A 13,662-nucleotide genomic window follows, 5' to 3' on the forward strand; every position below is an offset into this window, starting at 1 on the left:
TCCATTCCATCTCTCCATCTCCCATGTACATAACATCATGACCATGCACATGATGATACGTCTTTTTCACCCCCTCTCTATCTCTATCTATCTATTTATATTTCAATTTATGTATCTATCTCAAAATCTCTCTGAGACCACTTCCATCCCCAGTCTCTTGTCTTTCCTCTCTCGCCGATCCTTCTCCATTTCCTTGCCTCTTCTTCCCTAACCCTTTTTTCTGAGTGTGTTTCTTTCTTCCCTTCCTTCCCTTTTCCATTTTTTTCTCCTTTTTTACCTTTACATTTCCATTTCTTTATAATATATTATTAATCTTTATTTTGAATCATTTTGTTCTTTCTTTCTTTCCTATTTTCTTTTGTTCTCGCGAATGTTGGTCTCACAAACGACCCCTCTGCTGCACTATATGCTAGTAATATGGGTATGCTAGTCACATCAAGACCGATAACAGACTAAAATGAACGTTCAGAGAAAGACCTAATACTGATCTGTCACATTTTGATCATGATCAAATTGTTTTGCGAATGTGACTGAGCCTTGGACGTGGGAATCCGTCGAGTGTGCGAGCGTTGGATGACTCATTACTGTCCGGAAGATTTGCCCTTCTCAAAATAAGTACATTTCCGCGGTCTCAGCTAACAGACTCAGAATTCAATTTATTTTCATTTTTAGTATTTTTTTACCCCGTTAGAGAAATTAAGGTAGCATGATACATTTTGCATGTATAAAATTTCATCTGTCAGTTGCCATTAAAATAGTTAAATTATTAATTACCGTTCCGTCTCTAAAGGGCCTACCGGGGTTGTCATGAATTGTGATTATTCAAAATGAAGATTTATTACTATTTTTTCTTATTTATTTTCATCGTGTTCATTCATATAATATCTATTGATTTCCCTTCATTCTAAGAATTACATGAGGTTGTATACTTTTTTAATCTAAGTTTTATTTTTAAAAAATATCACCCCTATATAGGGGCGGGTGCAGGATTTACCAGGGGGCACAACGATTCTGATAGAGGTCACAGGGCACCAACGGAAGCACTTCTCTTACAAGAGAAATGGAAGAAAACAAAAGGTCCCCCAAGCGGGACACTTCCCCTTTGCACCCTTATTTGATCCGCGCTTGCATGGCCCGACGAATTTAATCGGAATTAGCATGCCTTACACTTGGCCGATTCATTTTCAAATTCGTAAGTATTTTGTAATTATGGTTTATACGAAAATTGTCGTGACTGTACGAGAAACAGCATCCAATTTTCCAGGCTCATGTTTTGTTTTTATATTTCCTATAAATCATTATATAACATAATTACGGAAGGGAAACTTATACACACATGAACCAGGGTATAGATGAACAGGAGTGAGAACGCACGAAATTGTCCCAAACATACCGAAGGTCCGTTTTGGGACAGAAGAAAATCAGAAATAATGTGAACATGGTTAAGTGTTCTCCCAATATTCGATCGTATCGAAGAAATATATATAAGTCCTATGAGTAATCTTGATTCAATCATCTTGTTAATGAATTCACTGCCAGCCGTAGGCCAAATCCCTGTAATATTATGACATTTGTATTAAGAGGGAAGGGGGCGATCATATTGCATGAAACGCCCTTCTCTGAGAATTATGGAAAATTGTTTTCCGAGCTGTGAGGAAGAGAAAGTGACAGACGATATGAATCATTACGACCAACATTTGATATATCTGTGTCATGTGATTAGTGACCTACTTCTTAGTATACAGATAATACAGTATATTGCATTGCGTTTGAAATGTAATAAAATATTTCATCTTGCAGCATTTGAGAGGGGTATGACATTGAAAACATATGACATTGGCTGCTATGCTTCAAGCATATATTTGCTTATATAGTTTGCCTCTGCATTTTACTAATTATATATATTTTTCATATATTGTATTTATGTCTTTCTCCAGTCACTACATATAAGATTGTCACTTGGTTATGTACTTTATGCTATATTATGATTATGTCTCAAGCATTGTAAATTTGTTTTGTTTATATTCCAATAAATGCAGAAAATCCTGCAAAAAAAAAAAAAAAAAGTTCGTAGAACATGCTTGATAGTCAAAGTGGTTTTACACCACTTTAAAATATGATCCCCTTTAGCATGTTTAGTATTTTTTGTTATAAATTCAAGTGAAATTGATTAAAAATTGCTTCCCGTCATTATGTCCACGTTAAGATAGACAAATGGACCTGACATCAGCAAAGGATTAATATGAGATGAGCTCGTAAGGCTCCTGTGTGGGGGTACACAGCAAGATAGGGTGGTGTGAGAGATAGGAGTCATACCACAGAGGTGCAATGTGGGAGAAAGGGATATTATGCTTTTACAAGATTGAAATAATTACGATGCTATCAATAATTGATTGATATGATCCTAATTAAAAACTTGGTATAGCCAACATAGTGGAGGATGCGTACTCCCATCATGATGTGTGTGATGCAATGCAGAATATCATGCAGCTGAATAACGAAATTCATATTGTAAAAAGTTATTATTCTGAAATGTTGATTTGCGTAGAATAATATAATTGACCAGCTGATCACTTCTCAAAAGGAAGTTCTACATCCTTTTGGTGTCGATCACGATCTCGAAGGGAAACTGGTACTGAATTCCTTTGTTCTGACACCAGACCGATAAGCACTGTCCCACAAACGAAACCAACTCCAGACCTCATGACAGCTCAAAGCTAATGCGTTTTGTTTTCTTTTGCATTGTTTTTCATAACCTTCTACTTGTCGATTTGGGGTCGATTTCATTGGTATGACAGTGGCACGATCTTTTCTCCGAATCATGACCCAAGGCGGCACAAATAGCCCCCTGTAGGCCTAATAATCCTATTTCATTTCATAAAAAAACCTGCGACTAAATTCGTATCGTGTATTCTATACCTCATGATTATGGTGAATGATATGTGGAAATGACTTATGCGGTTCAGATGTATTCCGTGTTGCGGTGGTCTCCAACCCGCCATCCCATCCACCTCGACAGAGACCTAGTCACACCGACTGCATTGACTACAGGATACGTATAGAACGGACTCCGGTTCCTAGCTCTGTTGGGTCATTGTCTCTTTGTTCAATCCGTTATCGGGCTTGGGTGCGAATCGATCTCTTTTTTGGTGAGACTGTTTTTTTTTAATAGGGCTAATGTCCCGTTTTGAGGAGGAAGTGGGGATTTTAGCAATACTTCGCAGACGCTTTCTGTAACGCAGAGAATTTTTGTCAAAACAGGATTTGTCGAAAATTGCTAAGTCAAAACGGCAGTGTCGTCCTTGACTCTCGACAAACGACATATTTGCATTCTTATGTCCGGTCCGAATCTTAAGATCATGTGCTGTCCCGGTCCACCAACTTTCGACAAAGGCCTCTAATCTGTCCATTGTGATTTCACGGGCATTTTCAATGTATTCTGAACGTTTTAGAAAGCGTCTGCGAAGATGCTAAAATACTCTACTATCAAGACAGTTTCGTTTTGTGGTATTGACGTTGGCATTGTAAAACAGATGTTAAGCTTATTTGGGCCATGGACTCGTGGTTGCTTCATGGCTGGGGTGTCGGGGTAATTGACCGATGCTAATGACTATATCAATTTCATATTTTCCTTCCAAAGATAACATCATAATACAAGTAGGAATAAATATAAACCGAGTGTATCAAAGTGTACTGGTTTTGAGGTGTCCAGGGTCCGTTTCATAAAGAGGTGCAACTATTATAACTTCCAGGAAAACCCTGAATGTGATTGGCTGCTGATCCCTGTTACCATGGTATTTGCCCGAATGGCAAAGTTACAATATTTGTAATTTCTTATGAAATGGCCCCTGATCATTGATAGATCCTCGGCATATCTATTTTATTATGCTTCCGTGTTTAAGTTTGCTCTCCTCTTTCCTGGTAGCCTATTGACACTGCTGCTATTTTATGTTAATTTTGTATTAAGATAGAAGTATGACTTTTTTTTTTAGAGTGTACCTTGCTTATGTACAATGCAAACATATAGCCTATTAACTTTCAGAAAGTGAAAATACGTTACCGAGGTATCGCCTACGAGCAGGACGAGAAATTCGATCAAGTATTGTTAAATAAATTCAAGTGATATCCTTTTCGAAATTCCTTTACCGTTAAAACATTTAATAGAAAAGGTCACCAGACTGTTAATGAAACTTTAGGTTTTGATACGTCATAAATACTGACTTCATAGAACAACACATCAGGATGACGATTAAAGATTTAAAGATAAGAGTCTGGTCTTGGATCTCCAACAAAATCAATCATATCCGCTCTATGTATATGTTTGAAAAATACATATCATATCTTTTGTAGGCATCATGTCAACATGGTCACAACTTCTGTTCAAGTTGGCTGGATCGTCTCCTGAAGTCTCGCTATACTGTATAGCTATACACTGATTCGATATTATGAAAGGAAGCCGTAACGACCGCTCCAGGTTTGCCGCCCTCCCCCGCATCCTGGAGAGGGGGTCCCCTGACCAGTCTATGTTTCACAACACTAATTTTCAATAACAAGTGCTTTGCATTCTGTTGCAAAATTATTCTTGACCAATCGGGTTCCAGAATTTCAGTAGCTTATCACGATAGTTTGTGACTTGGCATGGATAAGCCTTTGCATGAAACAAGGCCAAGCTCCAAATGTCTCACAGAAATGATTATGACTTCTTCTAAGGCCATGAAGACAGAGGATTAACGGCATTAACTAACTGTTGTGATATTACAGGCTTTGGAAATCGCATGGATCCAATATGAAAGCGTTATTATGGTTATGAAGAAAACGCATATGTAGAGATCTCCCCGCTTCCATAATTATGATTCTACACGAAATCCCTCTGTCAACTCATTTTATACCCCATAAATTATATTTTCATAAATATATTCCGATTGAATGTTTTACAGCGGAATGTGATAAATATAGTTAAAGAAAACTGGGGAGATAAGCAGATCCTAAAACAAATTGTACACCATTGCTTATTGATGAAGTAATTCTTTTCCTGATGATTTGAATTTAAAAGCAACAGCATTTCTACTTCTTTGGATCATCTTATCTAAATTAGAGAAGTTGTCTGTGGTTAAGGTTAAATTTCCTTTTCATGTGACGTTACAACTCAACTGGACTTCGGCCAGTATTCTCATTAAGTTGTTGAGCTAGTTTAAAACCACCAAGGCTTCCCATGAGCATCCTGCCTCATCAGTAATAGGACAGTAACACCAACAAAACCGACTAGTAATCGACTGATGGTATGTCATTGAAACTAACTCAATAGTGGTAATCTTTCTGGAGTCAGCTTCGTCGGTCCGGCTGCGACTGAAGAGAGAGGGAACCTGTGCGTAACACTAGAAGCAAGAGTACACTTCCATCAGACTAGCGTCTGTCCATAAAGACTATATTTCGCACCCTCCCGTGAGTCAGACCAAAACGTGCCAATGAACTTCAATTCCGCTCTCAGTAAAACTTAACCAAATATATACCAAAAAAATCTGCGTCAGATAGATTTGTTATGGAAGTAAATAAGAATGGGCTGGACGGTCAATGCTATAAAGCTTACCCAGACATGACCTTGTCGCCAATGGAGAAATGTGCGAAAATTTTCACATGAAGATAGGCAAACCATGTCGGTTGTCAAAACTATAAGGTTCATCAGGTTTCGAGACTCTAATAATGCATGGAGATACAACTTCTTTCGAACTTGTTCAAAGTAGTCAGCAAAGTTCGAGTGCATAAAGGTTGGTAACAATCGAAAGTTTATATCCTACAATGTACCTCTTTTTTACCTCTCTTTCCTTTATTCTTTCTTTTACCCCCCTTAGTCCGTCAATTGGTATTTCAAATCCATCTATTTCTTCCTACAGTTTTAAATGGAAGTATACAGTTGTCTTTTTCGTTAATTAATAATGGAATATTCCTGTTTCTATTTTGTTCTTTCGCCAGATTCCAGTCATGATGCCCGAAGTTCAGATGTCTTTGATTTCCCTTCTCTTCATTTCCGCCTGGGTATGCACTGTATCTGCAATAACAATCTTAGAGGGTCCAACCAACACTGCAAGTGACCTTGGTACCTATGCTAGACTAACATGTCGAGTAGCAGATCAAGGAAGCGAGCCCGTCCGATGGTTTCGGATTGACAACAAAAGCATCATCAGTACCGACAGCAAGATCATCAAGCGGGCCCTTCGGAGAAGACTGAGGATCGAAGGCAACACGTTATTAGGAGAGTACCATCTTGTCTTTCGACAGGTGACTCGCGGCGATAATGGTACATATGCCTGCGGTGTGTATTCAACTGAAACCAGGCAAACGATCATGTCTCCCCCGGTGTCTTTGATAGTCGTTGAACAACCAACGTGTAGCCTATCGTCTTCAGAGTCACTTGCACCAGGAGTGACTGTCACCCTTTCTTGTGCTTCCCATAATCCGGGCCTTGATGTGAGCTTGTCGTGGCACAGACCTGCAGAACCTGAACAAGTAATTTTCGGGTCTACAAACGTCAATCAAACAGGCAATACTCGATACAGTCAACTAAACATCACACTTAGACCAACTGACTTTGGTGAAAGTTATATGTGCAAAGAGGCATCATTGATAGAACCTACCTTCAGCAAGGCGTGTACCATTACCCCTCTCGAGACAAATGTTCCTGTGATTCTTTTTCCAAAGCAGATGCAAGCAGTGCAGGGTCAGGATGTTTCATTCAGATGCATCATAGCTAGTAAGAACCCTCTTACCTATGAATGGTATATCAATGGTTTGAGAGATTACAATGCCAGAAAGGACAAGTATCTCTTCTCTCCCGTCACTTTGGATCACAACAATACCAGAGTGGAATGTAGAACCCGTGATGATATCGCACAAATGACCGGAAACGCCAGTTCCATTCTGTACGTTTACCCTAAGAATATTCCATCTGTGACCACAGAAGCGGTTGTTGAAAGATCGCAAGATTCATCCAGTGTGACACTGGATACCCACTTTATAGGCGTTCCACAAGGCAAGACGACGCAATCTACGGCAGATAAAGTGACAAGCGATTCACAAGCAGTCACATCGCCTGAAATACAAGATACTGCAAAACCTGTGACGAAGGAACCCTCGGTGAATACAACTGTCAATAATGAAATTCTAAGATCTCCAATACCCCCATCCAATGTTGCTCATGATGACCTTCCATCTGGCCTTGGAAGCACTAGTGAGAACAAGTGGTCAAATATGATGGTTCCCGTAATAGCCATTGGATCGGTCATCGCAGTCCTCCTTGTGTGCGTCATCGTTGTTCTCTTGCTCTTTCTTGTTCGTCAAAATCGTGTCGCGCATGGCAGTACGGCCGACAAAGACGACTCCCGTAAAAGTGACATTCACATGGATGAACTTCGACATCCTGATGTGTCACCTGCCAACAGAACGTTAAATAGCGAGAGTGCCGAGATGGAATGCGACGATGCAGAGTGCTTAGGACCAAAGTATTTTACGTTGGAACCTGGGAAACGAAAAGTACGTCGTCTTGAACGCACATGTAGTCACATGATCATGAACGACTCTGCGTCAGAGTACAACGTTCTGCGCAGGGATGCAAGCCTAAGGACACCAGCAGGAGTTCAAATGAATGACTATGTGCGGCCGGATTCGCAAATCTCCACAGGTGACGGAGACATGAGTACAGTCGCAGCTTATGCCATAACGGATGTAACCCTAGGAGGCGGAACGTCATCTTTGCGAAGGAGCAAGAGCTGCTTAAGACCGTTACCCGCTGCGCCTATCGAGGCAGTTATGAACAGAAGTCATTACAACATTCCCAGAGACGCGTTCGCGAAGGGGTCAAGCGCAACTGAAAGTAGTGGGGACAGTGTGACAATGTCAGTTGTACGACGTGTCATGTCGGATACGTTACCTGGTGCATACAGGAGATCCCATGTCGCTACAGCCTTCTCACCCGCAGGTGATGAATACGCCGAGATTGATACTCCACCAAGAGCTTCTTCACCCATTCACTTCTTCACCCATTCTCGACCGAACTCACCGGACACCTTGCAGGAGAATGGCCTCCAATCTGTCAAAGACTTTGCCCTGTCTCTAGCCAGTAGCTACGAGAGTGGTTACGATGCCGCAAGCAGTGATGATGTCATGGATTGCGACATGTCATCACCGTATGCGACCATAGACGTCCTTGAGCAGAAGGATCAGTCAACGTTACCAGAGCAAACTGTCGCGGAATCAAATTTGGGCAAGGAAGCTGAACCTAAAAAGATGCCAGTTTATGCCAAAATTAAGAGAACACGCGGGACGCAGGTGGAAGATAAAAATATTGATGATGACAATGATTTGTTAAGTGAGGTCGTTTGCTGAAACTATATATAGCGCCTACGCAAAGTATGATACAACGTAATTACATACTTCGAGATTGAATTACAGACGATGATCGGTACAAGATGATGGTGAAGTTCATCAACGAATATCCAATAGCGGCCTGCTTTTGGATGGATTCGGAATCCATGAACCGTCTGGTAAAGACGTATCGGAAAAGACTAGCAATTAACACGGTACTTTGTGTAATGATTGTATATTTTGAGTTTGTACGTGTTTGTTAGATCAACCTTTGTGAGTATCAATCAATAATAAGATACGAAGTTGTAGTCCTTATCGAATATCTTCCATCATTCCTCTTATCATACTTATGTATGGCATGGCCGTAGTCATTGATAACGGATAGGGGTCGATTCGTTACGGCAAACTTTCTGTAAACAGGTAAAGGTGATACTATTTAATGCGTACGATGTTGCTATGGCTATTCAGACTTTGTAAAATCGTTTCTAACTCGTTACTTGGTAAATATTTATACTTCACGAAAAGAGTGCAACCGAAAAGATCAAAGCGATCAAATAATTGTTGGGACGTCCTGTAGCGTGAAAGAAATTAGTTTTCTTTCACAAATCGTGTGCAAATTCGTCCTGCATGTTGGGATATTAAACTAGTTGATTCTATGAATCTATTTCTGGGCTTTCACTTATCTCTATCAGTTAGAACTCTATATTAATTTGTTAGACATAGTTATAATCTTTATGACCTCGGTGCCACCAAGGACATTAAGATTATAACTATGTGGTGTATCATAATGAGATCACGTACACCTGTACATCAAACATCTGTCCAGTTAGACATTAGATTACATAATACTTATTAAAAAAAGATCATCATTTATAATAATTGGTTGAGGGGCTTGAGACCCTATGTTTTGCTGCATTTATTAATGACAGTAGCATTGCAGCATGCATTGTGTTGTAGTATGGACCTGGTGGGTATTTCATGAAATTTGTCAGCACTGACTAAATTGTCAGAGCTGACAATTTCAGTGAAATCCTTGGTTTTGATTGGCTGAAAGGCACTGGCCTCTGACTGTTACTATGGTTACTGTCGGAGAAAGACAACTTGTCAGTGCTGACAACTTTCATGAGACGGTCCCTTGGTTATAGCCAGGAATTGTTACATCTATGGTTGTAGCAAAGAATGATGAGTCAAAGAGCGGGAATGAGGGGGTGTCGGGTGGGATGATGGGATTGTGGATGGGAAGGTGGGGGCTAAATTACTTTTCCTACGACATTTTCAAACACGGCGTCAGAATATGGTTATTTCGTCAAAGACTACTTTTCATAAATATTTCATAGACACGAATCGTAAAGCTGTAAAGTAATTGGTAACGACTTGTACAACTTGTCACCATGGCGCAATGGGATAATCCTTGTGCTTATAACAAGTAACGTATAATGGTAAGGTTGCGGGCTCGAATCCCAATATAGGAAATAACTTAATATGATTTTTTTTTTCATTATTTTTTATAATAATTCGGGTGGGACTGAACAAAATTCAAGCCAAAGTCGTTTAGCACAATTTGAAAAGTAAAAACGGCTTATATTTGTACGGAAAGAGAAATTTACCATTAAGTCGTAGGAAAAACAATTTGGAGGGCGGAGGGGCGATTTTTTTCCGTCAGTACTTGTGTACCTGACGCGAGATGGGGGTATACCGTAGCCGTAATTTGTTTATGAATAAGTACATTGAAATGACAATATAAGAGGATTTATTTGGTCAGACTACAACTCATGAATATTCACGGCGACACGAAACATTAGGATATAGCCATAATAGCGTAATTTCCGACCCGTTGATCAGCTCGATTGGTGTGGCTCAATCAAGCCATCACCTGCATTCAAGTTCATTGACGCAGGTTCGAGTCTCGCCTGGAACGATTTTTGAAAGAAGTTTTAAATTAGAAATTGAGGCAAAATTCTGAAAAATACTTGTCCGAGATTTGTTGTGTGGTTCAAAGACTACTCTCATGTTAGGTACACAAGGACTGACGGGGTAAAAAAATCGCGGGGGACCTTCTACTACAGCAGACTTTTGTTGTCAGCTTGTGTGGTACTACCGCACTGCAAGTTCGTTGAGTTCGTTAAATTTGATATTTTTTCTTTCAAAATTGTGAGTTTCGGATTATCATTGTTTTTTTGGATTAGATATTGATTATTTTGAGACAAAGATGTGCATAAAGCATGGTAGAGTATTTGACGAGATCGCATTAAAACTCCGTTTCGCATTTCTCAATCTATATTCTTAGTTAGTTGTAGGTCAAGTTATACGCATATACAGAGTTTGGAAAATTTTGCGTTGGACTGCAACTCTTGTGATTCAGTCAGTAATGCACAGTGAAATCTTTTGAGACTTTTGATTATTCGGCTATATCCTCAAAATTGGCTATAGCAGGACGCTATGGCCTGGTGTGAAACATAAATGACGCATCTTATTATATGTTCTTATCACCTACCATGATGAAAATAGAAATAAGGAGTTTTTATATGATAAGCATCGGTCATGTTGGTGATGAATTTTGTCTAGACTTTGTATTACGCAAATCTTTCAAAGAATGATGCACATACTTAGATCAATTGTCTGATGTCACGTCACGTCGGTTGGCACGAGCTGCAGTATGGCATAGCGTTTTGTAATGACAGGGAGGGCCGTTGGGAGTGGGGGGAAATGGGGGTGTATGGGGGAAGACATATTCATAGGGTGGTTTAGGAGAAATTATGAAAATGAAGGTAACTCTTTCTGCGGCTACTTATGAAATCGCGTTTCTAGTTGTCGGGAGGGGTCTGATCACCCCCATCTTTCCCCTCTCTCTCTCTCTAGGATTTTGATGCTCGGCGCAGGAGGGGTGCAGACAGTTCTCCCTTATATACTGCATTAGTAAGCCTTGTATAATTCTGATCTTGATTTTGGTCAATACCTTAACCAAATGAATTGATTTCCTTTCGATTCGGGGCAAAAAAAACAGCCATGAATGTATTTTAGATTATTACAGGGTAAACTCCATTGTCCAATTCTTCGTTATTTTTTAGAGCAAGAATTAAGGGGCGTCAAAGCTTAGTTGTTGTCACTCCCCTTGTCGAAGCGTCTCCTTGGTATAAATGTTTACTTCATGAAATCACATGATCGGGGGACGCCCCCTCCCCCTCCCACGATATTATAAAACAGTTAACGTCCCTGAACACAACACTGTCTAGGCCTAGAGATTGTCTGTTGAATCATCGCCAAAGGTAAACGGATGTCGGTATTTTCGTGTTTCCTACAGGGCGATGAACAATCAATATATTTTCATACTCGGCAGTCTTTTCTATCATAAAAATGATACACAACTTCGCTGGGAATATTATCATGATAATACTTGATGTTTAAAAAATGATAGTAAAAATGTAAGAATATTATGTCGCCCAGACCGAAATTTTGGACTGGTACCCCGGCTTGCTTGACCGGTGCTTAACCCCAACGCCGAACAAAACAAAATTGCTTTTGAGCAAAACTGTCGAGAAAATGCTTCATTCTCACATAATTATATTTATTGTAATTTATCACCATACTCTCCAAATATTAGACCATTTGCAGTAATGATGGATGGGTATTTAACACCATTTTTCAGAAGTTTAAAATGCAATAACTCGGAGCAAGTCACCCGTCATATAAGAATACATTTTAAACTGGTATCCTGGCTTGCTTGGCCGGTGCATTTACACTCTAAAAAAGGTTTACCTGATATATTGGGTAAAATGCAGTAATGATGGATCGGTATTTACCACTATTTTCAGAAATTTAAACTAACTCGGAGCAAATCACCTGTCATATTATTAGAAATACATTGTTCATTTTGTTTTCATACAATATATCATGTGTCATACAACATGTATAATAACCTAAAATGCATTTAAAATCTGACGTTTTTTTCCATGCATAAACATGTTCTGAATTATAATCATTCAATGAGACGAAATGATATCGGAACTTTTCCTTACTTTTTTAAATGATAGAATATTAATTTGCTCAGATTATCATTTTATGCAATTGGCATTGTTAAATGAATGTTGTTTTTTCCAAATATGATCATCCATATGTCATGTCTGTAATGAATTTCATTAACATTTTTATACTCAACGACAATTGTTTGATTGTATATTTTTCAATATGGTGCTCTATCCATTGCAAATGGAAATTTTGTGTTATTAAAATATGTTAATATTATGCGGAAGATGACTGATAATGAAGAGATAATATTCTTATAATACTGCTAAATAAATGAATAAATTTTTTTTTATACGCGACTTAGTGAGCCTCGTCATTTTATTTTTAGTCCAACGGTTCTTGTTTTATTTTCCTTTTTGCAGGTTACGTTCTAAATAGAAGACAGAGACTATTTAGATTATGATCATCTGTTTTGCATTTCCGGTAGTTTTTTTCCAGAATTAGAAGCAATCTTAGTTAAAATTTGAATATTCATATTGGAATATTCTAATTCGAATTAGAATATTGAAATTGAAATTAGAATGTTCAAATACTATATTGATTATTATCTTGACACATATATCAAGAGGAAAAATTAGCCGAAATATGATAAAGATAAAATGAAGACAGTTGAGATGTGAGTTTTTGTGAGCTAGTCGGGATATAAAGGCAGAGAGAGAGAGAGATAAAGAGAAATGTAAAGAGAGGGAAGATGGGGGGGGGGGTGGGAGGAGGAGGGATGGGGGATTGCATGGGGATTGTGAAATTCGAATTGAGGAGATTAGAACTGTGATTTAATTTGATATTATTTGGTTGCCATTATAATTTCATTATTGGTGAACATGTGGAATAAAATGAATTCAAATATATATTTTTCTAATTATCTAATCAGTGTTAAGAACGGTATCACAGAAATGAATATATCCATTGAAATTGAAAAAAATCCTAACGACTGGTTCAAGGTTTAGTCCAATCATTTAGATAGCTGAATAATTGAAACAAGAATTAACAGATTAAAGCAAAGAGATAGAAAGAATATGTTACAATATACGGCTTTCTATACACTGTAAAAATATTGGGTAAATTTTAACCAGAGCAGCACGAGGGTAATTATGTGTGCGACCAATTTGGGGCAGTATTTAACCCAATGCCGGAAGCATATTGTCCAGTAAGGTTAAAAAAATAAGCAGCAATTACTTTAGAATGAGCAAAATTTTCATAGCACTGAATAAAAAAAAGCCCAATGTTGGTTGGACACATAATTACCCTATTGGAACAGTTTTACCCAATATTTTTTAGAGT

At 38.7% G+C, this 13,662-nt stretch overlaps 1 protein-coding gene across 1 annotated transcript; it reads left to right on the plus strand.

Moving 5' to 3' along the window:
- The first annotated feature begins 5,593 nt into the window (after positions 1-5,593).
- Positions 5,594-12,673, plus strand: LOC129258486 (uncharacterized). Its single transcript, XM_054896746.2, has 2 exons — positions 5,594-5,765; positions 5,971-12,673. Exon 2 carries the CDS (start codon positions 5,980-5,982, stop codon positions 8,377-8,379), a length of 2,400 nt encoding a protein of 799 aa, XP_054752721.2. The 5' UTR covers positions 5,594-5,765; positions 5,971-5,979; the 3' UTR covers positions 8,380-12,673.
- Positions 12,674-13,662: the final 989 nt, after the last annotated feature.

Source organism: Lytechinus pictus, chromosome 4, assembly GCF_037042905.1.
Source record: "Lytechinus pictus isolate F3 Inbred chromosome 4, Lp3.0, whole genome shotgun sequence".
Classification (NCBI taxonomy): domain Eukaryota; kingdom Metazoa; phylum Echinodermata; class Echinoidea; order Temnopleuroida; family Toxopneustidae; genus Lytechinus; species Lytechinus pictus.